We start from the raw sequence: 24,971 nt of genomic DNA, 5'->3' as shown, positions 1-24,971 counted from the left end.
CTACATGGAGGCAAGTATGCAATGGGGTACTCCAAGGCCCTGTGTTAGGCCCAGTACTCTTCAGATCTTCATCAATGATTTAGATTAAGGGACAGATGGGGAAGTCATCAAATTTGCAGATGACATCAAGCTAGCAGGAATAGTCAACACTCCAGAAGATAGGCTCAAGATACAGAAGGATCTTGACACATATGAGCACTGGACCCTACCGAACAAAATGAAATTCAATGGTGAGAAAAGAAGGCTCTACATTTAGACAAGAAAAACCAAATGTACAGGTATAGAATATGTGGCACTTGGCTCAATGGTTGTAACTGCATGAGGGATCTTGGACTCGCTTCACTATGAGCCAGCAGTGTGCTGCAGTTGACAAAAAAGCCAACCCAAAAAAGCTGCATTTAACAGAGAGATAGAATAAAAATCATGTGAAATGTTAGTACCACTAAGAGCACACTTGGAATATTGCATCCAGTTTGGTCACCAGGATATAAAAAAAGGTGTTTGAGACTCTAGAAAGAGTGCAGAGAAGAGCAACAAAGATGATTAGGGCATTGGAAGTTAAAACGTATGAAGAACAGTTGCAGGAATTGGGTTTGTCTAGTTTAATAAAAAGAAGGATTAGAGGTGATATGAGTTAAGGGGCTGCCACAAAGAAGAAGGGTTCAATCTATTTTCCAAAGCATCTGAAGGCAAAACAAAAATCAATGGATGAAACTAATCAAGAATCAACCTAGAATTAAGGACACATTTCCTGACAGAACAATTAATCAATGGAATGACTTGCCTTCAGAAGTTGTGGGTGCTCCAACACGAGATTTTTAAGAAGAGCTTGGACAACCATTTGTCTGAAACAGTGTAGGGTTTCCTGCTTGAGCAGGTGGTTGCAGTAGAATACTTCCAAGGTCCCTTCCAACTCGATAGTCTGATTATTATTTATTTCCTCTTTAAAAGCAGCTATTCCACATTACTCAAAACATAGTATCTAAATATGCTATGTCTACCACATTTCTGAAAAAGGCCCAATTTTCTTATATCTTTCTCAAGATGTAATATACCTGTGTAGTATGAAAGGGATATTTTCACTTTCTAAATAAAGTGAAAGAGAATCTACTAGTAGATTCTTATTAATGATTCTTAATAATTGTATGCTTTATTTGTACTCTTTCTTCCTTTAGTATTTGATATTTACTGTACAAAATAATATTTCCATAGATAAACATTTGCAAAACTATGTTAAATCAAGAGAAAAGATAGTTCTGAATCTTTTTAAAAAAAATGGGAATGCATTTTGAAAATGCAAATACCTTCCCTCAAAACATTGCAATTTGGATTGAATTGAAATCCATAGAAAATAATAATCAAACATTACTTTTTATTTCCCTAACATAAATTTACTTTTAAAAAGTATGCAACATTTGCTTCAGGGTATCAAATCTGCAATAAAATCTAATCATGCACTACAAGAACAAAACAGTACAGATCAGTGAATGATCTACTCAAAGTAGATCTTTAAATTCTGAAGCAATGTATATGTAGCTATTTTCCTCAAAGTTTCTTTTGAAAAAGAAAAGCAGATTTAGACAAATGATTGTTACTTCCATTTTGAATAAGTATACACTGACAGAATCACATTACACTTGGTTTTTCTTTTTTAAATTCTGGGGGGAAATGTTTCATATAACAAAAATCATCACCTTTTTCTATGGGTTGAGCTATACAGAGAACCACTTTTTAGTTAAATGTGTCCATCTCCAGCATAATAATTATAACAGAAGGTGAAAACAGCTTGCATTTACTAAGTGATAACCTCTTGCCATATCCACTTACATCAAGCCATGAAAAATCTTGTAGAAACATCTCATAAAATTTCCATTTTATTAATAATCTGGCAAAGCAAGGCTGAATAGACAGACTTTCAATAATAAAATCAAATACCTTAGAAGTTATTTGTGTATACTGTGCAATAAATTACTATTAGTAAAGGATTATCAGTATTCAGCCACAGAAAATATCCTACCAGAATCGCTAGGTAAATCAAATAGGTATTTTTGATTGATTGAACAGCACACTAGTATTGAACTAGATGTTGTAACAATTGGCAATGTCTATGGTGTCACTTGTGGTTGATAGGGGAGGATCATATGACATCATACCTGTCTACTATTTAAAAAAAGGTGATGTCTCCTTCAAACTGATTTCCTAGTGAATTATTTGATATGCTTTTCTTAGCCTTAGAAATACTTTGTCACAACATTCTTCAATTTCTAGGCAATCCTAGGGATTTAGGCTAGATTGAGAAGAGGGCTGCTTTAATCACAAAGAGATACTATGCTTGTGTGGATTACAAAGCACTACTTCTCAATTGTTTCGTAGCATTTATGACCCTACTGTGTAACAGTTTTTTATTGTAAAATACATATAGACTGCTAAGCTATCATGAACTCAACCTTGATTAATGAATTAACCCAGGTACCATATTTCCATGTTTATGCACAGCAGAACAATATTAAATTATCAAAAAAATTAATTTTCTGATTGTTTCCCACAGGGATGGGTAGAAGGTAAAATTTAGCAAAGATTCTCATTCAAAATAGTTAAACAATAACAAGCAAAATAAAAATAATTTGCCATTTTCTTTACACTGAGCCTCTTATAAATCAAGAATTTGAGGATGTCTTAAATCATTTTGGATGTCTGAAAAGTAATTAATTTATTTTCCTTAACTTTAAAAAATAACTGTAACAATACTTGTATTACTCTAGGAAATATTGCGTTGCTGAAATAATGAGTTTATGTATAATTGAAAAGAAACAAATGAATAGATTCTATAATATAGCTCACTTGTTGCTATAAGGTTTTTACAAAACCTTTATAAAAAAGGAAACAAACCTAAAGGGAAAGTTTATAGAGGAAAAAGCTATGCATAGCTGTTCTGTGTTTCCTCGCATATATCAATGTTCAAATACATTACTATGATATCTGTTCTTATCTGGGCTCCATCAAGAAGATGGGAGACTTCTATTTCTGAAAACAAGAGGGGTGGCTTTAATTAAAATTAGAGCTGTACTGTCATCATATAAGATTCAAACTACATTTTGTAAATCATTTTTGAAACATGCAGAGTTTATCACACATGAACTTCTGCAGCTTAGTCCCTCACCAATGTATCAGGATACAGTTTTCAATACTTTTCAGCTCCTTTGCAGTCTAACTCACATGGAGGAATCAGCATCAGGAATACTGACCTTACACACAGATTTTTGAAAGTAGTACAAGGAGGAACTTGTTTGAAAAAATAAAACTACGTACTCAGTTTTCACCATTAAATAAGGACCCTGACCCCCTTTTCTGGCAGAGTCCTTATTTTCTATCTCAAGTAAAGATACCACAAGAAGTCATAAGTTAAGAATTTTGGTTTGATATATATGTTTATGGTCTAACTCACAATGAAATGTTTATTTAGTACAGGTGAATAACAATGACACAGAAGGAAATGAAGGAAGGAAGAGACTGCTTTTGTGGGTTGCCAAAGGAGGAAACTTCAGTGCTTTCACAAGGAATAATGTTCATTTTTAATTAAACACTATATAATCATTCACAAAATTCAGAAAAACAAATATGTAGATTATTTACCCCCAGCAACCTCAATTACTTTTGTTTAACTTCGCTAAATATTGTACACAAGTGCAAAGGTGAACTTTCTTCCCAGTGGCAATCCAGTCCAACAACTGTGTGATAGCTGATGAATTAACTTGAAATGTTATTTTGAATTAATTAATGAGGCTAGGGGGGTTATTAACTCTAGCAATGCCTATAAATGTTTAGTCACCGCTGAATGGGATGTGCTAAGTATTTATAAAACAGTAAAGCTAAGCTTTAATACATTAATTACTTTTAATCACTAGGACTTGTGAATGTTAACTATAATGAAAACATCTATGTATTAAGGCACAGCCAACGTTTGCCACTAAAACGTCTGGTTCTTGATTGCACTGTCCATGTCCTTTTTGTAATTCCCCAAATGACCAATACGAAGTAGTGACCGAGCAGTTTTAAGACCCACATTAAAAGGCTTTCCAGCAATCCCTTCCTTACAGGCGATCGCTAGTTCTAAATTAAAGCCATTAAGCCAGCGGCAAGAACGTCGCAAGTTGTCCTGTTAAGGTACACCGCAGCCATCACCGTTTCATTTCTCATCCCTTCCCCCACCACCACACGGAACCCTTTGTATATTCAATTGTTCACTCAGTGTCAATTGGTAGCATAATCCTATTCTCCAGGCAGATCACACCATCATCAACAACAAAAACCCCAAGAAACACGCCTAGTCCAGGGGCACCCCTTTCGCTTCGACAAGGTACGCACCAACTGCACAGACGTCCGTGCAGTTCTTGCCCCTTACCTTAGTGATGATCAGAGGTTCTCCATGTTCTTTGCCGCCTTTTAATGTAAATCCCCAAGGAGCTCCGCCACTTAATTGTACTTCCACCAGCTTGTAGGGATCAACTCCTCTCTGCTCTCCTGTCGCCAGCTGGTGGGGGTGACCCTGATCCATAAATACTGCCGAATTCAGCCTCGGATCTTTGTCGGGACCTCTTTCCGGTCCGCCTCTGAAGTCCATATTCTCCATAGTCTCTCGAACTGCTCCCCCCACCACCTCCAGTTTCTTCCTAGTTTGATCCCACGCGCCGCTGACCTAGGAACCACATACCTCCCAGCAGTTTTTCAGGCTGCTCCCAGATGGGAAGGGAGGGGGATTGTAAACCCCTTCCACACCCTGGCTCCTCCTCTTCCAGAGTTCAGTCTCAGTCTCAGTCTCAGTCTCTCTCTCTCTCTCCCTCCCTCTCTTTCTTTCTTTCTTTCTTTGAAAGAGAAGCCCAAATCAGCCAAAGGGGGGAAAGCGAGCGAGCGAGCAAGGGACCCCAGGGAACTAGACTCGCTTGGCTGGACTACGTACGGTCCTTGGCTTAGTTGCTTTGCGCGCGCCTGTTAATATATTCACGGAAACAAACCGCGGCAGTTTTCCCCAAGGGCAATGCCGGAGAGCAGAGCCCGGAGAGAAACCAAGGAAGTCACGGAGGGCATTTGCCACTTTCTCCAGAAGGTGATACGAGCTTCCCTTTCGAATGGGAAGGGGCGGGGGGTTGGCTGGGCTCTTCCCAGCAGGAAAGGGGGTTGTTTGAAACATTGGGACCGGGGGAGGGGTTGGTTTTGTTTTGTTTTGAAAGGAAATCTCGACCTGTTACAATCGTCCTTCCCAAATGAGCCGAGGAGGACAGCGGCGAAAAGTTTTCTCCAACATTTAGGGGAAAGTCGCGAGCAGCATTGCCCTCACAACTGAGGGGAATAACGCCTTTCCACTGGGGATCGTGGCCACCTTTCAGAAACTGAGCGCAGTTTTGCGCCCGGTATTCTTGGAAGAGGTCCCGTTGGAGCCAGAGGGGTTTTTATACGAAGAAAGGAACTGCAAACAGTAAACGTGACGGCTCCAAGGAAAGGAGAGGCTGAGCCACGGCAACGAAAAGAAAAAGGGAGGGGAAAAAAACCGCCCTCTTCCCCTTCCAGGTTTTCTTAAAAAGCAGGCAGCGCCGGATCCTTCCGGCTCCTTGGCCGCAGGGCTTCACAGGGACCTTTCCCCCTCCCACTGCTTCGCCGCGGAGGACACGCACAACAGGCGCCTTCTCCGGCTGGCTAAAGGAGGCTTTTGTGTCGGAGGGCGACGAGAAGTTCGCTCAGCGGCCTTCCAAGAGGCCCCGCGGGGTGGGCGTTTCAGCGGCCCAGACGAAGGCAGGAACCGCCGCCAGCAGGACCTCGCAGCACGAAAAAGTTCCGGCATTTTCCTTGCTGGAGGTAGAGAGGCGGGCGCCACCGAGCTACCTGCGAAACGCCTTGGAGGCGGCATTTTTATTGAGATGTCCCCTAGTGGCGGCTGTGGGAAAGAACAGCGGAGAGCAGCGTCGCCTTCGACTCAAAGCGCTTTAGCCGTCTAGCCAGACTAGTCGAAATCCGGGTTTAACGAGGACTAAAGGCGACAATCTCCCGAGCGGCAAAGGAGCGGTTGTGCAAAAGCTCTGAACGGAATTGGAAATTCCTTAGTCTAGTGCAGGGGGTCGCCAAGCTTAGCAACTATGGCGTTCAGCTAGCAGAATTAACCAGCCAGCGTGATGTCAACCAACTAGTCCAAGGGTGTCAGACTCAAGGGCTGTGGACCGAACCCACCCGCAGAATGCTCCACCACAGGCACCCCTGACACAAGTGATGTTTCACACACACCCCTCCCAAGGTGAAACACAACCCAGACGTGGCCCTCAAATGAAATCGAGTTTGACCCTCCTGATCTAGTCTAGTGGCTAAAAACTAGGAGTCAGTGAGTTCTAGCCCTGCCTTTGACATGAAAGCCAGCTGGGTAACTTTCAGCCAGTCACTGTGTCTCAGCCCAACCCATAATATGGCGTGGGGAAAATGGGAGGAGGAAGGAACCTTGTGAGTATTCACCGGTTTGAGTTATTTATAAAAATAATAAAGGTGAAATACAATAATGTACATCTTTCTTAAAATCTGCCTATTACACTGACAGCGCAAAGTTGGTGTACTGATTAAAGTATCAGGCTAGAAGCTGAGATTGTGAGCTCTAGTCCTATCTTGCCACAAAGGCAGCTGGGAAATCTTGGACCAGTCATTCTCTTAGGCCTAGGAAGAAAGCAATGGCAAATCATTTCCAAAACCTTGTCAGAGAAACTGCAGGGATTTACCAAGACTGGCTTAAAAGCATTAAAATGTTACATTAACCCACCCTTTGTTCAATTAATGCTCAGTAGGGAGAAATTTACTGTTTTACAAATGAGGGTAAATTCACATAGCGTCTCTGCCCTGCTATGTGTGGGGTCTTCCATGGTGGTACACTCCAAACTACTGCCATTCAGGAATGCACATTATGTGTTGTGCTTTAGGATCTGAAATCCATCAAAAGGATGTGCCAAGACTCCAAGTAAAAAATGCAGGGCTACTACGTAGGTGGGATACATGTCAACACTGGACAAAGATGCCCGTCCCCTCCTGCCTGCAGCTACTCAATGCCATGCACATGAATAATTTCTGAGTCCTGGCCATCACTAGACACCAGCCACTCCATTATTACATCTGTTGGCTTGGTCTTTGTCATGCAATTGCCATAGTGACATTGTTCAGTATTGCTGAGGCAACATGTACCATACAAAATCACAAATGCATTTGAGTTGTCTGATAATTCATTCTTCCAGTTCTGTTAATACCGCAATACCAGGATTGCTTTGCAATTGACGCTTCCATACAAATCAAGGAGTCCCATTGCCATCTGCTGATACAGGGCGTTAAAAGACTGCGCATGTGCAAGGCGGAAGATGGCTGCTCGAGTGAAACGCTCGAGTTTTACGAGAAGAGAGGAGTGGAATTGAGAGGGACGGAGCTCTTGGAATCTCGGAAGGAGAAGTCCCTTGTGGAGGTGATCGACCAGGCAATCCGGGGATGCGCTTTTGAACCGGAGGGGGGCTGCGTAAACACCCCTAGGCGCCCTGAATGAGCTGATTCTTCCCACCTATGCTTGCCTGTAGCAGAGACGGCGTGGAAGATCAGCGGTAGAGATCAGCTGTAGAGCGGCTTCAGACCAGCTGTAGAACGGCTCTCTGAGTGGAATTGGGAGGACTTGGAGGTGACTGAGCTGGCTGTCCGGGGGTGCGTTTTTTGACCGGAGGGGTGTGTGTAAACGCTCCCCAGGCACCGAATTCTTCCATCTTATGCTGGCTTGTAACAAAGACGGCGTTGAAGATCAGCGGTAGACCCAAGAACAGCGCGGCTTGAGAGCGCTGTGGCCAGGCGTCCAGGAGATTCGTGCTGGAGCTGTTTTTACCGGCTGCTGGAGTCCATCACGCCCCGGGGGCTGAGGGCGCCCCGGCTGCCTGGGGGAGGTGGACCCCAGGGGCTGGGCGGTTTGCTTGTTTGCCGGGAGGCGCCGGAGTTGACATCAAAGCCGCTGAGCCGCTGATTAGCTGTGGGGCCTGAGAGATTAACCAGGTTTCCTGGGAGTTGTCTGACTGTTAAAGAGAGATTACTGAGTGCTATGGGAGTTGCTGAGAACGCTGAGAATCCTGAGAACGCTGAAAATACTGTGAACGCTGAGAATACTGAGAGAATATTGAGATCAGAGAGAGATCACTGAACGCTTTGTGGAGTAACATCGCTCAAGTAGCCGGGCGGCGCTGAACCATCTTGCGAATTTTGTTGTGCCATCTGTGGCGAAAGGCGGGCTGGGACTACCTGACCACCGGGACCGAGGGGGCCTGTTGGAGCCTGGAAGAGCTGGCTGAGACTGTCTTGGCTACCGTGGAGACAGCTATCGGAGACTGTTTTGGGGGGACCCGACCCCCTTGACTGTCTGACGCCTCCATCCGCTGTTTGTGCTGCTGCAGGGTCAGGCTAGGGACAGGGTAGGGTTAGATTAGAATTATTGGGTGGGGTCAGTTTAGTTTAAGATTAGGATTAAGGTTAGGGTGAGGGTGGGGGTGGGGTTGCTAGCCTGACGGCCTACCGGTTGGCTGCCACCACTGGGAGTGTTACGGTACAGCTGGGAGTGGGGCTTTTTCCTCCCCCCTTTTTACCGTGGGGTTTCCCTGGCTCCCGTGTGTCCTTTTGTTCCCGAAGGAAGGGGTGTTGCTGGCCTGTCATCGCCTATGGCTGGCCCCGCAACTTTCGCTGCTATATCCACCGCCTATGGCCTACTTGCCACCCAGACATTTCCTGGCCTTGCCCTCCGGACCATCATTGGGGAGCAAATTGGGGCCTATGACCTTATTGCCATCCTGGGCTTCCTGTTCATACCCCCACTGACTTTCTATAGTAACGAGAGAGAGGACTGGGAAGTGTGGCTCTCTCTTTTATTGCTATCACCATATGTCTCTTTCATCATTTCCTGGATCCTGGGCTCTCGCGTGGGAGGTCTTGGACATTACTCCCTCCTCGGCTTTTTCGGACTATATTCGATCAATTTGCTATATTGCGCAATTTTTATAATTTTTATAAATTTGTAATTCTTGTAATTTTTAATTGTATGGAGAGTGCGTGGTATGATTCTGGTTGACTGAATGTTCCCACTTTTATTATGATATTGTTGTTTCCCTTGTTTTTAACTTGTTTGTGGGGATTGACTGATTGTATGTGTGCGTATGTGTGGTGGGCCGGGAGCATAGCTGGGTACCTCCTGCACTGAGTGCTTTGGCAGAAGTGTCAGGGGACCCCAGGCCTAATCCGGCCCTTGGATGTGTGTGTTGAAGGGCCTGCTGGTGAATCCGGTGGCCAGGGGAGAGGGTGGAGGGACCATAGATGCTGGAGTGGGCCGGAACATTAGGGTCATATCGGGGAGGGGCAGATATGGTGGGAACTTCAGGGCGAGCCATTACTGGGGAAGGAGGGTTCCCTACGTCAGAAGGATCCCTCCTTCCGGCCCTGTTAGTTCCACTCCAAGGCCAGATGGCGTGAGTAGTCAGGACCCTGGTCTCAGGTTGTTGTTGCTAAATGCCAAGTCTGTGGTTCACAAGGCTCCCCTCGTCCAGGACCTAATTTTAGACGAGGGGGCAGACCTGGCATGTATTACTGAAACCTGGATGGGCCCGGAGGGAGGAGTCCCCTTCACTGAAATGTGCCCAGAGGGTTTTCAGGTACTTCATCAACCGTGACCCCAGAAAAGGGGTGGGGGAGTGGCCATTATCCAAAAGTCTTTAGTTCCTCGTAGGATCCCTGCTCCGGAGCTTGTCGGGTGTGAGTCCTTGCTGGTGAAGATGGACCTTGCGGGTCAAGTGGGCTTGTTGTTAACGCACCTGCCTCCCAACAGTGTGGCGACAGCCCTCCCCTCGCTCCTCGAGTCAGTAGCTGAGCTGGCAGTTGAGTTCCCCAGACTTATGATACTGGGGGACTTCAATCTGCCTTCGCTCGGCAAACACTCTGATGGAGCGCAGGAGTTCATGGCTTTCATGACAGCCATGGGCTTGACTCAAGTAATCCAGGGCCCGACTCACTCAGCGGGTCACACACTCGACCTCGTATTTCTGTCGGAGCAGTGGAGTTGTAATCTTGGTTTGAGGGGTAGTGAGATCTTGCCCCTGTCATGGTCGGACCACTTCCTACTGAGGCTCGACTTTCGGAGACCAATCCCCCACTGTAGGGAGGAGGAGCCGACTAGGTGGTTCCACCCCAGGCTTCTTATGGATCCTCAGGGTTTCCAGACGGCGCTTGGTGTTGTGCCTGATACTCTCGCCCGCAGTCCGGTGGAGACCTTATTTGCTGCTTGGAACTCAGCAGCGTCTTAGGCTCTCCACCGGATTGCGCCTTTACGGCCGATCCCCGGCAGTGGATCCAGGAGGGCTCCTTGGTTACCGAGGACCTCCGGGAGATGAAGCGCCAAAAGAGACGCCTAGAGCGCCGCTGGAGGTCCAGTAAATCCGAGTCAGACCGAGCACTATTAAAAGCTTGCATCGGAGCATACCTTTCGGCAATACGGACAGCTAAGAACACCTATATTGCCGCTCTCATTGCGTCCGCTGAGTCGCGCCCTGCCGCCTTGTTTAGGGTAACCCGCTCCCTCCTGAATGGGAGGGTTGTGGATAATCCCTTACGAGGTAGAGCGGAGGAGTATGTCCAGTTCCTCGCGGACAAAGTTGCTCGGCTTCGGATAGACCTGGACTCCAATTGGGCAGAGCCAGCCGGGGTACCGGGGGAGGGTCTTGAGCGACATCTCTGGACTGACTTTCAACTTGTTACTCCTGATGAAGTGGACAAGGCCATGGGAGCGGTGAGTGCCGCCACATGTGCACTGGACCCGTGCCCCTCCTGGCTGGTCGTGAACACCAGGGAGGTGACACGAGGCTGGATCCAGACGATGGTGAATGTCTCCGTTCAGGAGGGCTTCTTTCCTCCGCCGTTGAAGACAGCGGTGGTGAGACCCCTCCTGAAGAAGCCATCTCTGGATCCAGCCATTTTGAATAACTGCCGTCCAGTCTCCAACCTTCCCTTTGTTGGGAAGGTTGTTGAGAAAGTGGTGGCCTTTCAGCTCCGACGGTCCTTGGATGAAGCCGATTATCTGGATCCCTTTCAGTCTGGATTCAGGCCTGGCTTCAGCACGGAAACTTATGTGCATGGGAGTTAGAAGAGAAATCCATCAGAAGTACTATTAACAAAATGGCAGAGAGAATGTCATTGAGTTGGTCGTGGAGCAGGGAAATGAACAAATATGAAATATGGGATTTATATTATGAAACGTGTAGTTTTTTTATTTGCTGTTGCTATTTGTGCTAGATGCCAATGGATGTTGCACTATGAAAGATGGTCTTTTTAAACTCTTGTCAGTTATATCTGACAAACCTTCTCAATGCTAAAAAGAAGTCTAATGTTATTGTATAATTCATTTGAACCATGAAAATCCAACAAATCCATAATTAAAGGAAGATATATTAAGACATGCATCTGTTTTTTTTTTACTCTTGAAGGTACCAAAACTTTCCAGAAGCAGATATGAGAGCTCTAAAGGAGTCCTTCAAAAATAGAAGCAAGAATGAAATGAATAAAGTTGAACTTTTTTCAGAATATGTTTAATTTCCTTGTTTTTGAAATGTCATTGGAATCCATTGGAAAACAATTAGAGAAATTATTCTTCAATTTATATTAATTAACCTTTGTTCTTTAGAAAACCTCTGAACAATCTAATCTTGAAGCTGTTGCTGCTAGTTAATATAAATCAAGAAAGGGGCACTTCTGGCTATATTCGCCTATATTCTTTTTAAAATTGTTTTAAAAACCACAGTTCTAAATGGGTAAAATGAATGAACAATTTCAAAGACACTTACAGAAATTTAATGTTAAGAGGATGGTGTTTATACAAAATATTTGGTTTTGCTGCCTAATAGAGCTTCCTCTCAGTCTAACATAAAAGCTTTTTTTATACACCAAAATAAAATCCTGCTCTTTCAGAAACTTTTTAAAATGTCCTTCCCCGTTTATCATGATATCAGATTATTTCTGCAATTAGTTACATGCTTATTTAGAAATGAGGAATTTATTTATGTATGTGACTATGAGGCTATACACACACACACACATTCACTGACACACAAAACAAATACAATCAAAGCAGTAAAAGCAGTAAAAAAGAGTTTGTGAGCCATTTACTCATTTAAGATGAAAGTATGACCAAATCCATGGCTTGAAAATGAACTTGAAATGAAAAATCATGTCAAAATTATTCAAAATCTTTGCCAATAAAAATAGAAAATAATGAACTGAAGAATGTTGACAACTTACATCTATGCCACTAAAAAGATGATCATAGACAGTAATGTCATAATTAAGCTAGCTTGGTGGGAGGAGCCAACGTCGCAATGATACATTGTGTGGATTCGGCTGTCCGAATCCGCCGATGACACTTTTGCCCCTGGACGGTCCGGCAGGATCTAAACTGTTTCGAAGAGATGGTGGCTGGGAGGACAAGATCTTGCTGGTCACAGGGACATCGCAAAGTCCCTGATCGACCCAAGGGGAGTGCTTCCAACCGGCGGCAAACAGGCAGCCCCCCCCCCCCGGCTGACATAGTTGGAGATGGCTCCAAGAAGAGAGAATGAAAGTGTTTCTATCTGGTGAGGGGTTTTTTTTCTTTTATTTTAGAAGATTGCCCTAAGAAACTCTTTTCTTAAGCTTAATTAGTCCATTAAGCAAGAACAAAGCGGTGTACTTAATCCCCATTGGACTGCCTTAGAATTTTTTTTGCTCTTGCTTGTAATCTTTTGTGGATTGAGTGATTGCAACGCTCCCGCTTCTGTGAGGTGAAGGGATCTCTTCCTATTTTCCTTTACTACTTTAACTTCTTTGGCTTAAATTAAAACTCTTTTTACTTTAATAAATTTCTTCTTCTACTTGTTGCAATATTATATTGGAGATACTTAAAGAAAGAGGTTTTAAAAGTATCGAATCTGCCACTTGAAAGCCCAAATTTGAAGCTTTTTTCCCTTTGCTGCTGTAACAATGTTTTCTTTGTTCACTCATATCTGACTATACTGACTGTGACTGCGCAACAAAGGGTTTGGAACGTTTCTTTAAAACCTGATAAAGACTCAAGGTCACAAATAGTGGTGTGTGGAAAATATTTTGACAAGAATTGGAAAAGGAAAGAAAAACTTCAGAACCTTTCTTTGAAAACCATAAAAGAACATTCATCTAAAATAAAAATAGATATATTCTTCAAAATCTGTGACAGGCTAGAGTGGCAGATTGTACCAAATTCCTCCTCTTGTTCTTTCTCTATATTATTTCTTATTCTAAAAAATGGAGCAATACTCAGATGAAGAAAACTTGTTAATTCAAAACATTTTGGCTGGACTTCAAAACATCTCAGAAGGATTTGAGAGATTCTACAAGAAATGGGACAGACTATGGGATATTACAAAAAAAGATGATGGGGTTATAGCCCCAGAAATTAAGGAAGTGAATGGAAATACAGAAAACAAAGATAAGAACCCAGATGAACTTATAAATGGAGTAAACGTGAGTGAAAGTGGAAAGAGGGGAAGCTGGAAAAGTGACTTTGATAATTTGGTGCTCCACCCCAAACTTCAAGATGTAGGAGAAAAAGAAAAAGCAAAAAAGATGGAGGTAATAAGACAAATCTATTCAGAAACAAACCTGACAACTAAAGTTAAGCTTACATTAATAACAACTCAAGGGCAACAAAACTACATGAGAGATCGTTTAAGCTTCAGTGTGCAGAGAGAAGTTTTAAACCCTGGAAAGGTTCTGGATATAGAATTGACACAACTGGCAAGAGATGAAAGACTATTTTTTTACTGGAAAGATACTGGTTAATAATGCCAATTGATGGAAAAAAGCTAGTTAATTTTTGATGATTATTAAGTAGAGATTATAGTACCTTATAGACTGTTTAAAATTACCACTGAATGTTTATCCATTAACATAAATTTACTATGATACTAATAGAGAAATAATAACCCTAGTTAGGATAATTAACCAGACCATAGAAATGCTAATATACATTCTGGGTGATTGTCAAGTAGAAATATTAATATTTCTTAGATTGTCTTAGATGTCTAATGTTTATTTTCTTAGCATGTAATTAACTAATTTGGGATTGAGGGAAAAGTCCTATAAATCTTATTAATAAATCATTGTTTAAAGACGGTTATAAAGTTATAATATTGTGTGGGCCTGGAGAGGAGAGGTGAGATGATCAGTAAACAACCTTTAGTTAACTACAATAATAATAATGAAATGTTAATGGACAATATTTAATGGTATATACATGTGTGTTATGTGGGGGGGATGCTCAGATATCTTACTTAACCGAATTAATTTTAGAACATGTCATAAAGTTGTAATGGTATTGGAGATCTATTGAAATTGCAAATGAATGCCAGTAGGTGGTTGTGTCTTCTAATATAAATGATTCTAGATAAAAACATGTTTAAACAGGGACTTCCTGTGGTGACATCACCGTGCTTAGAGCAGAGGAAAGGGAGCTCTCCTAACCTCTAACTCTAACTTCTTCGTTTGGACTCATTTTTGAGCGCTGTTGATCCTGAAGTGGCCAGCAGATTAAGGGGGATACTCTGTAGACGCTGGGATGATAAGGCAATGTGTGTGTGTGTGTGTGTGTGTGTGTATGTATGTATGTATGATGTATGTATGATGTATGTATGTATGTATATCGGATATCGGATATCGGATATATACATATATACATATATACATATACATACATATATACATGCATACATAGAGAAAAATTAATTATCAGAATTGAATACCTGTATAAATGATAAAATTGAGAGGCATCTATTGGTATAAGATAATAGTGTGGTATATAAATCTATGATATATATTAATTAAGGACCAAAAACAGAATTGAATGCTACATAGGAATGTTTAGGTATTGAAACGTGATAATAATAATTAAGGAAGGTTAATTATTGTTAAATATTGAAATATACAATTACTTATATCATTGATATTACTGATAGAATAGAAGTAAAGTAAAACTTATATGCAATTGTGGGCAAGGATAAATAGAGGGATAAAAATGGCAACATCAGTAAAATTAGTGAAAAAAACTACACCCAATGTGATTTCAGCAACACCCCCTCCCTCAAATGAAAGATCAATTGAGAGTGCGTTGGGGTTGGAGAAAGGTGAAAAGATAGCAGGAACAATGGGGCCAGCTCCAACGATGCAGAGTATGCAATTGATGCTCCAGATGATACAAGAGACATTGGCGAAAAGCCAAGAAGTGACAACTACCAATCATGAAGAGACAAGGAGGAATCATGAAGAAATGAAAAATGAAATGGGTGAATTGAAAGGAACTATTAAAAATGTAGATGACAAAATTGAAAGGATACAGAATGCCTTAGCAATCAATGAACAGAAAATCCAGTGTATGGAAGAAAAAATAGAACAAGCAGATCAGAAGATGGGAAAAATGGAATTGGAATAGAAACAACTTAATAAAGAATTAGAAATATCAATAACCCGGCATGAAAGAGCTGCATTCTACCTAAGATTCCAAAACATACTGGAAGAGGAGGAGGAAGACCTGAAAGGAAAAATGATTGAAATCTTCACTGAAATTCTCCAAAGAAAAGAACAAGAGTTGAGAGGAGACGTCGATGAAGCTTATCGGGTGCATACTAACTATGCCAGAAGACATAAACTCCTGAGAGAAGAGCATGCAAGATTTGCTAAAAAAAACAACGAGAGATGAAGTTTATAAAAAAATCAGAGAAGAGACGATTACATTACAGGAAAAAGAGTTGATCACACTTAAACAGATTCCACGGAGAATTCGGGAACAACGTAGGCAGTACCAATTATTTTTTTAATAAATGTTTTTTTAATTTTAATTGAAACAAGTACAGCATCTTTCTTTACATCTGTAGAAAATGTATCAATCCATTACAGATCCTCCACGATCAACAAACATAACTCATATTACCTCAAGCATTATTATATATCCATTTTCATTTGACTGTAATTATTATTTAAAAATATTAATACAAGTAATAATCTTGAACAATACCTGCCCACACCGGTGGGAGAAAAAAACAAAACAAAAAGAAAAGGCAAAAGAAAAATAAAACAAAAAAGGACAAAAACTACAAAGGACAAGGCAGGAAAGGAAAACAAAACACAGGTATCTATTATAAAAAAAAAAGAAGTATATCAGCTGGTTACAACATGCTTTGGTGCTTCTCTTCCATTAACTCATATTAATTCAAGTATCTTGACTCAAATATTTACCATATTAACATCATTATACCTTCAGTTTTAATTACCTATAGTTATTTAAACATCCTTCATCTTTAGCTATGCCAAAAAATTAATCCATAACACATGCTGACCTTTCATTTACTTGCTTGTAAAATCCTCTATTAGCATCAAATCCTCATATCCTATTTTAGCTGAACATCCATAATATTTAATTATATCATATATCATAACATTTTCCCAGTATTGATTAACATTGGATTGTATGTATTTTATTTAGTTTTTATAATAGTAATAATTGTTGTAGTTAATACTCTTTATGTATAATTCAAAAATGTTTTCTCATATCCAATTGTTATATATCATATCAACTCCACATTATATACATTACTATCAATATCAGTTATTATTCAGCTATATCTGTTACAAAGAGAGCAATTAGGTTTAGCTAGATTTCAATTGTATTCTTCAGTCTATTAGCCAATTCCATATTATATACATTACCATCAATGTCAATTATTATTCAGCTATATCTATTACAAATTAAAGTAATCAGATTTAGCTAGTTTTAAGTTGTATTCTCCCATCTGTCAGCCTGTGTCCCTCCAACAGCGAGATTTTCTCAGTCCAATAGCCATTCGTTGGATACATTTACCAAATGTTTTTATAAGCAAATCCAGACAAAGATATCTTCGCACCTTTTGACTCTGAATGTCAGTGATGTAATAATAATGTTGTCCCGGGCTTGTAAAATTTTTCAAATTGACTTTAATTCTCAAGGGTGGATTTTCCATTCCTCCTGCACTCTGTCTCTTTAAATGAGTCTTCTTTATAGCTCCCCCCCTCCTTTCTTCCTCTGAGATAGACCAGACGCCATTTCTCACATTTTCCATTTGTATTTCAGGAATATTTAAACATTCAACGATCTCAGTTTTTCCTTCATATTTTAAGATCAGATCCAATTTTCTTTCCAATCTCTGGTAAGAGTCAAAAAGCTCTCGACATGCGGAAAAAAGAATCTGGAGTGAAATCTTAGAGGTATTTTGAGACGCCATGATGTGTCGCAGTTAAAAATTGCAAGCTGTGCAATCTTATCTGATCGTAAACAGAGCCAAGTGATAAAAATGTCAGATCGTGAAGGGCTAATTAGTAGAAAGTAAACTTTATGATCCACTTAGGGAGAGTCAGAGGGGGGGGGAAGTCGAAGAGTTTCTTGAAGCGTTTAAGAAGTAAAGTAGCCACCAGCCATAAATCCATTAAAAAAAAAACAATTTGCCGCTAAATTCTTCTATTCTTTGGTTTCAATTAGCTTAAGCTTTTAATGCGGACAGCCTCTCTTGAGTAATAAAATCAGCTTACCAGATGACATCACTTCTGCCATTCTTAGGGGCAACCTGCAGTTTCAGTTAGCACGCAGCTAATCCAGAAAGGAATTGGCACGAGGGGTTAATAACCCCCCCCCCAGAGACTTTGCGAACGTCTCTGAGGTCACTGGGTCTCCCCTCACCTTTCACTGTCGTCTCCGGGACAGCTAGGGTTCAAAAACCCGTCCAAAAATCCTTCGGTATAGAGGAATTTCAGGAATAGCCTGAAACTCCATCTTCTCACTGCTAAGCCCTGCCTTCTTCCCTCGGCAGTACCAATTTTTAACAAACCAGTTAAATAAAAACAGAATAATATACAGATGGTTGGTACCAGAAGGGATTCTGGTATTTATTTTATTTTTATAATTTATTTTATTTATATGATTTATAGGCCGCCCAATCCCGGAGGGCTCCAGGCGGCTTACAATGAAGGAAAAAAAGAAATAGTAAAAAATGAAAATAAAAACAAGTTAAAATCAACACACATACATTCGTTTTGATCGGGGCTGGACCTCAACAATGAGGTCAACAGCCCCAGGCCTGCCGGAATAGCCAGGTTTTAACAGCTTTTCTGAAGGCCATGAGAGTGGGTAAGGTCCGGATTTCTGGGGGTAGCTCATTCCAAAGCAGCTGGATTAGTTGCAGTCTCCTAACACTTTTCAAGGGTAGCTCCATGTAGAGTGCATTGCAGTAATCCAGCCTTGAGGTGACTAGGGCATGAGTGACTGTTTGGAGTGCCTCCCGATCCAAGTAGGGTCGCAATTGATGCACCAGGTGAACCTGGGCAAAGCCCCCCCTGGTCACAGCCAACAAGTGGTGTTCCAGTGTCAGCTGTGAATCCAGGAGGACCCCCAAATTGCGGGCCCTCTCTGAGGGGTGTAAGTTTTCACCCCCCAGGATCAAGGATGGACTGTCTGGACTGTCCTGCGGAGGCAACATCCACAGCCACTCAGTCTTGTCGGGATTGAGTACGAGTTTGTTTACCCCCATCCAGATCCTGACAACTTCCAGGCATCGGCACATCACGTCCGCCGCTACACTGAGCTGGCACAGGGCAGAGAGATACAATTGTGTATCATCAGCATACTGATGGTACTTAACCCCGTGCTGTCGAATGATCTCGCCCAGCGGCTTCATGTAGATGTTAAATAGGAGGGGGGACAAGACCGAGCCCTGCGGCACACCACATTTAAGGGGCCTAGGGGTTGACCTTTGTTCCCCGACCAACACCGACTGCGACCTGTCAGAGAGGTAAGAGGAGAACCACCGTAAAACGGTGCCTCTCACTCCCACCTCCTCTAACCGTCGCAGAAGAATACCATGGTCGATGGTATCGAAGGCCGCTGAGAGGTCAAGAAGCACCAGGATAGAGGAATGTCCTCTATCCCTAGCCCGCCAGCGATCATCGGTCAGTGCAACCAAAGCGGTTTCTGTGCTGTACCCAGGCCTGAAACCAGACTGAAAGGAATCTAGATAATCTGATTGATTCAAGGTCCGTTGGAGTTGAAGCGCCACCACCTTCTCAACAACCTTTCCCAGAAAAGGAAGGTTGGAGACAGGACGATAGTTCTTAAGAATAGCTGGGTCCAGAGAAGGCTTCTTAAGGAGGGGCTTTACCACCGCTTCCTTTAATGGTTGCGGGAAAGACCCCTCCTGTAAAGATGCGTTCGTAATCATCTGGAGCCAGCCTCGTGTTACCTCCCTGCTGGTCGAGACCAGCCAGGAGGGGCACGGGTCCAGTAAGCAGGTGGAGGCACTCATCGCTCCCATGGCCTTGTCCATTTCCTCAAGGGTGACAAACTCGAACTCATCCCATCAAATCTGACTAAGACTCTCCCTCGGCATCTCAGCTGGTGCTGCCTGAGTCCAGGTCTGCCTGAATCTGAGTGATTTTATCCGACAGAAACTGAATGAACTCCTCAGCTCTTCCCTGCAGGGGTTCCCCTGCTTCCTGACCTTTCAGGAGGGAGCGGGTCACCCCAAACAGGGCGGCTGGGCGAGATTCCGCGGATGCAATAAGAGCGGAAAAATGTGTACATTTTGCTGCCCGTATCGCCACTAAATAAGTCCTAATAAAGGCTCTTAGTAGTGTTCGGTCAGATTCGGAGTTACTAGCCCTCCAGCGTCGCTCTAGGCGTCTCTTTTGGTGCTTCATCTCCCGGAGTTCCTCGGTAAACCAAGGTGCCCTCCTGGATCCACTGCTGCGTAGAGGCCGCAAAGGCGCAATCCGATCCAATGCCGCAGCTGCCGCAACATTCCAGGCCGCGACCAAGGACTCTGTTGGATTGTGGGCAAGGGAGTCAGATATCCCTCCAAGCTCCTTCTGAAATCCTTCCGGGTCCATCAGGCACCTGGGGTGGAACCACTTAATCGGCTCCACCTCCCTGCAATGGGGGAGTAGCATCCTAAAGTCGAGCCTCAGCAAGAAGTGATCTGACCATGACAAGGGCGAGATCTCTATTCCCCTTAATTCAAGATCATGTCTCCACTGCCCCGAGAGAAATACAAGGTCGAGTGTGTGTCCCGGTCTATGAGTTGGACCCTGAACTACTTGGGTCAAGTCCATGGTTGTCATGGAAGCCATGAACTCCTGCGCCCCATCAGAGTGTTCACCTAGGGATGACAGGTTAAAGTCCCCCAGTACCATCAGTCTGGGAAACTCCACCGCCAACCCGGCTACCGCCTCTAGGAGCGTAGGCAGGGCTGTTGTGACACAGCTGGGACGTAGGTACGTCAGAAACAAGCCCAATTGAACCCCTAGGTCCAACTTCAGGAGGAGAGACTCACACCCCACAATCTCTGGTGCAGGGATCCTGCGAGGAGCTAACGTCCTTCGGATAATAACTGCCACTCCCCCACCCCTTTCTCTGGTGTTGTGGTTGGTGGAGCACCTGGAACCCCTCTGGGCACATTTCTGAGAGAGGGACTCCTCCCTCTTGGCCCAGCCAGGTTTCAGTTATACATGCCAGGTCTGCCTCCCGGTCTAATATTAAGTCCTGGACGAGGAGAGCTTTATTTACTACAGACCTGGCATTTAGCAGCAGCAACCTGAGACCAGGGCCTTGATCTCCTCTGCCACGAGGCCTTTGAGTTGAGCCAGCAGGGCCGGAACAAGGAATCGCTGTGATATAGCGAGTCCTTCTTCCCCGGTATTGGCCAGCTCTACAGCTCCCGTCATATCTGCCCCTCCCGGTCGTAACCGAAATGCTACGACCCTCCCCCATCCCCGTAGATCCCCACCCATCTCCCATGGCCCCCATTCTTCCCAACAGGCCGCGCACATCATTCATTCCAGGATGGGGGGGTGAATCTGGGCCCCCATCCACTTCTGCGTCTGCACTCAGGGGAGGGGGCTCCAGGTCGCACACCCAGTCCTATCATACATGACAAGCAGACACTCTCCTCATACACACCCCACAATAATAATTAAAATACAAGATAATAGTATAAAATTAATCAAATTAAAAAGTGGGAACATTCTCTCTCACATTCATACATACATACACTCAGCAAACAGGGTGAAATGCAGTTCTTAACCCGCAAGGGTGGTTACCGCAAATTTGAAGTGGGTGGACTTGGTAACAGTTTGAGAGAGGGAGGTTCCTCACTCTCACTCTTCTCCCCTGCGGAGTCCAGAAGAATACAAGAAGTCTGAAAGTATCTTGGCAAGGAAAAAGATATAAGATAGAGAATACAGAAGAAGCACAGAAATTCTATGAAGAATACTGCAGCAGGGAAGAAGAACAAAGAAGTAAGGGGGAACTAGAAAGTAGGGGTCGAGAGGAAGAAACATTTGGAGACAAGGAAAGAAATAGGAGAGAAGAACAGAGGCAAGAAAGAGAGAGAGCAGAGGACAAAGGCACGAGAGGGAAAAGTCAGATACAAACTAGAAGTAAAAAAAAAACAACCCCAGCTAAAGATGGATCAAGAAATAACAATTATCTCGATAAACTTGAATGGACTGAATGCACCAAAAAAAAAAAGAGCCCAGATGTTTAATAAACTTAAGAAATTGAAAGTAGATATAGCCTGTATACAGGAAGTAAGAATTGACAGGGCTTGGATTTCATCTGGCCTATGTAATCAAGTAGACAAAATTGAAATAGAACCAAATGAGTAGGCAGATCAATTTAATAACTCAAAAGGAATTAGCACAGAAAATTAAAGTAGTTAGACAGAATTACATTGAACAAGCCGACAAACCAGGACGATGGCTGCCATATAGACTGTAGAACGAAAGAGAAAAAAGAAAATGATACGAAACTATATCTGGGTTTGTGGAAATACCATCCCCAAGAAAACATAAACTGAGATTTGAAAGTGACACCTATAACAACAGAAAAAGAAAGGGAGAGAGGAGGAGAGGAAGAGAAAGGAAGAAAGAGAGAAGGAGAGGAGTGTGGAAGGGAGAGGAAGAGGGTAGGAAGGGGAAGAGGAAGAGCAGGGGAGAGGTAAGGGAAGGAGAAGGAGAGGAGGAAGGAAGTGGAGAAGGAAGGGAAAGGAGAGGAGGATAGAAGGAAGAGAAGGAGAGATAATAGGAAGGGAAGAGGAAGAGTGGAGGAGAGGTAAGGGAAGAAGAAAGAGGTAAGGAGAGGAGGGTGGAAGGGAGAGAAAGAGAAGGAGAGTGGATAGGAAGAGGAAGAGAGAGAGCAGGAGTAGGGAAGAGGTAAGGGAAGAAGGAAGGGGAAGGAGAGGAGGGTGGAAGGGAGAGAAGGAGAGATAGTAGGAAGGGAAGAGGAAGAGTGGAGGAGAGGCAAGGCAAGAAGAAAGAGGTAAGGAGAGGAGGGTGGAAGGGAGAGAAAGAGAAGGAGAGTGGATAGGAAGAGGAAGAGAGAGCAGGAGTAGGGAAGAGGTAAGGGAAGAAGGAAGGGGAAGGAGAGGAGGGTGGAAGGGAGAGAAGGAGAGATAGTAGGAAGGGAAGAGGAAGAGTGGAGGAGAGGCAAGGCAAGAAGAAAGAGGTAAGGAGAGGTAAGGAGAAAAGAAAGGGAAAATAAGGTGGTGTTACAACAGGCACTAGGGATGGTAAACAAAACAACCCAAACTGTATATTATAACATTTTAAATGGAATAACAAAAGTATAAGAATGGCAAAGAAAAAGAATAACCATGTGAATGTATATCTATAATTGTATGTAAGAGAATAAATGATAGTAAGAATATTAAGCATAATATAGGTAAATAATATTTTGTTATAAATAGCTAAGTATAAATAAATATAGAATAGCACATAAAAATGGATAACGATTAAGGGGACCATGAATGCAAGATAGAAATGTATAGAAGGGAAAACATTAACTGTAAAGAAACCGATACGGAACTGCTGTATGATATATGATGGAACTTCTTGTTCCTATGTTGTTTTAAGTCATGTGTTTGTTTTTGTTGATGTGTTTATGTGTTTAAAATAAAAATTAAAAAAACATGTTTAAACAATGGTAACCAAATGAGAATTATGGTACAGGGATAGTAAAATATATAACTTTTCTTTCTTGATTTAAAATGTACAACATGATTTGAATGAAGTATATGTAAGGATTGTGGAAGAAACGCACAGAATATATTTGTAACCAATGGATACGCTTTCAACAAGATGTAACAAAAGATGGTTTTTTTCTTATTTTTTTTTCTGTTTAACTAAAACAATAATTTTTTTCCTCAAAAATAGTAATAATTAAGCTAGCTTGAAGAACATTTCAGAACATCACAACCTACTTCAGGAATATAATAATTTAATTAGTGTATAATACATGTGCTAACACAAGGTTTCACAACTTGGATCTGAAATGCAAAAGCAATATAGAAGTAGAAAAGTATACAAATGATTATGTGACGAGAAAAAAAATGAATTCACCAATAGTCAAGGATATATATTGTAATTAAGTGAGTAGCCTCAAAAAAATGATAATGGATTGACCTCATTATACAACAACAGAGCAGTGTTGGACAAACAACAATCCTTAGTTGGATACATGACCTTGAAAGACCAGAAAAACACCCAAATAAAATAATAATAATATGACTCAATAATGTGACTCAATTTAAAGGTGTTAACTGGAAACAATTTGGAGTCAGCTAAAGAAGACTTAATCTTGCAATAGATTGATTTGAGCTGATAATCATGATACTGATTTGCTAAAAATAAGTCTTATCAACTAAAACGGACTTCAGTACATATCATTGAAGATGAAATGAATACAAAGAACAGACTGAACAGATAATTAAAAAGAAATACCCAAATACTGGGGTAAATTCTTGCCTTTGGTTCTATTTTTTTTAAGAAGACAAACTTCTTTAAAAAAACCCAAAAAAACTGCAGTACTAACTTAAGTCTAGTGTTATGTTTTTCAAGCTTGGCAACCTTAAAATGAGTGGACCAACTCCCAGAATTCCCTTGCCAGCATACAGATTAGGAAATTCTGGGAGTTGAAGCCACAGAACTTAAATTTGCCAAGTTTGAAAAAATGCTGATCGAGTGAAAGGTTAGGGTTAGTAACAGGTTAGCCTAGGGTGCAAAAGCCCAGTAGACATCGCTAGCCAGCTGCAATGACACAGAAAGCTCCACATCACGGGTGTCAAACTTGATCACGTCACGTGACGTATCGCAACGTTTGTTGCCTTTGCGGAGCAAGGGGGCGTGGCCTGCATGTGACGCATCTGGCCCGTGGGCCGCCTGCTTACATCACTGTCATTATCTAGTTTCCATATGGATTTCTGAGCTCAGAGGCGGTATGATATTGCAAAGTGGAAATTCGAGATGCAGTTGATGGAGGGAGGCTCAAAGCAGTAACTAGTGGGCCCTGGGATCAGATGATGTGATCTCAAGTCTCAAACCTTTTAAGTTCTTCAGGAGGTGCTGGAGTAGAGCTGTCAGCAAACTTTGGAAAAACTGTTTTAGGGCTACCAGGATTTCAGGAAACAGATCCCCCAACTATAACAACAACCAAATGGCGGGAGGAGGATCGATGCCATAGCGAGTAGCACTAACAACCTGGAATGATTTATGAGAAATGATAATCCCCTGTCCCCAATTTACGAGATGCGAAAGTTGATCCTTTTAAAGGGATTGCTTCTTTTCAGATGGCGCCTCTTCAGAAACTCGCTTTCTCTCTGAACCCCTCTCCCCCCAAAAAGAGGGCACATGGTCCTGCAAGAAGCAACGCGTTTTGAGTGAAGCCCTGCCAACGCCTCGGAGCAAAGAGGAGACACGCGCTTCGGATCTCTTGCTGCCACCCCGCCCCCCGTTTCTCTGCCCTACTAGGATTTCCGCCTGGTGGGGGGGGGGATCCGGAGCCGGGAATGGCAGCTCCGGGGGCT

General features: G+C 42.6%; 2 protein-coding genes across 2 annotated transcripts in view; both read right to left on the bottom strand.

Moving 5' to 3' along the window:
- Positions 1 to 4,790, bottom strand: part of SHROOM2 (shroom family member 2) — a 195,581-nt gene extending 190,791 nt beyond the window's left edge. Inside the window, exon 1 of the mRNA XM_014066174.2 lies at positions 4,403 to 4,790. Coding sequence (XP_013921649.2) covers positions 4,403 to 4,630 — 228 coding nt within the window. The 5' untranslated portion in view covers positions 4,631 to 4,790. The remainder of the gene's footprint in view (positions 1 to 4,402) is intronic.
- WWC3 (WWC family member 3) overlaps positions 1 to 24,971 on the bottom strand; it is a 1,020,491-nt gene that overhangs the window by 338,763 nt on the left and 656,757 nt on the right. The gene's annotated exons all lie outside the window — the stretch shown is intronic.

This window comes from Thamnophis sirtalis, unplaced genomic scaffold (assembly GCF_051295495.1).
Source record: "Thamnophis sirtalis isolate CommonGarterSnake01/CBP01778 unplaced genomic scaffold, rThaSir2_p1.2 scaffold_12, whole genome shotgun sequence".
Classification (NCBI taxonomy): Eukaryota; Metazoa; Chordata; class Lepidosauria; order Squamata; family Natricidae; genus Thamnophis; species Thamnophis sirtalis.
The sequence above is the reverse complement of the archived record's forward strand: the minus strand, read 5'-3'. Positions and strand labels throughout refer to the sequence as shown.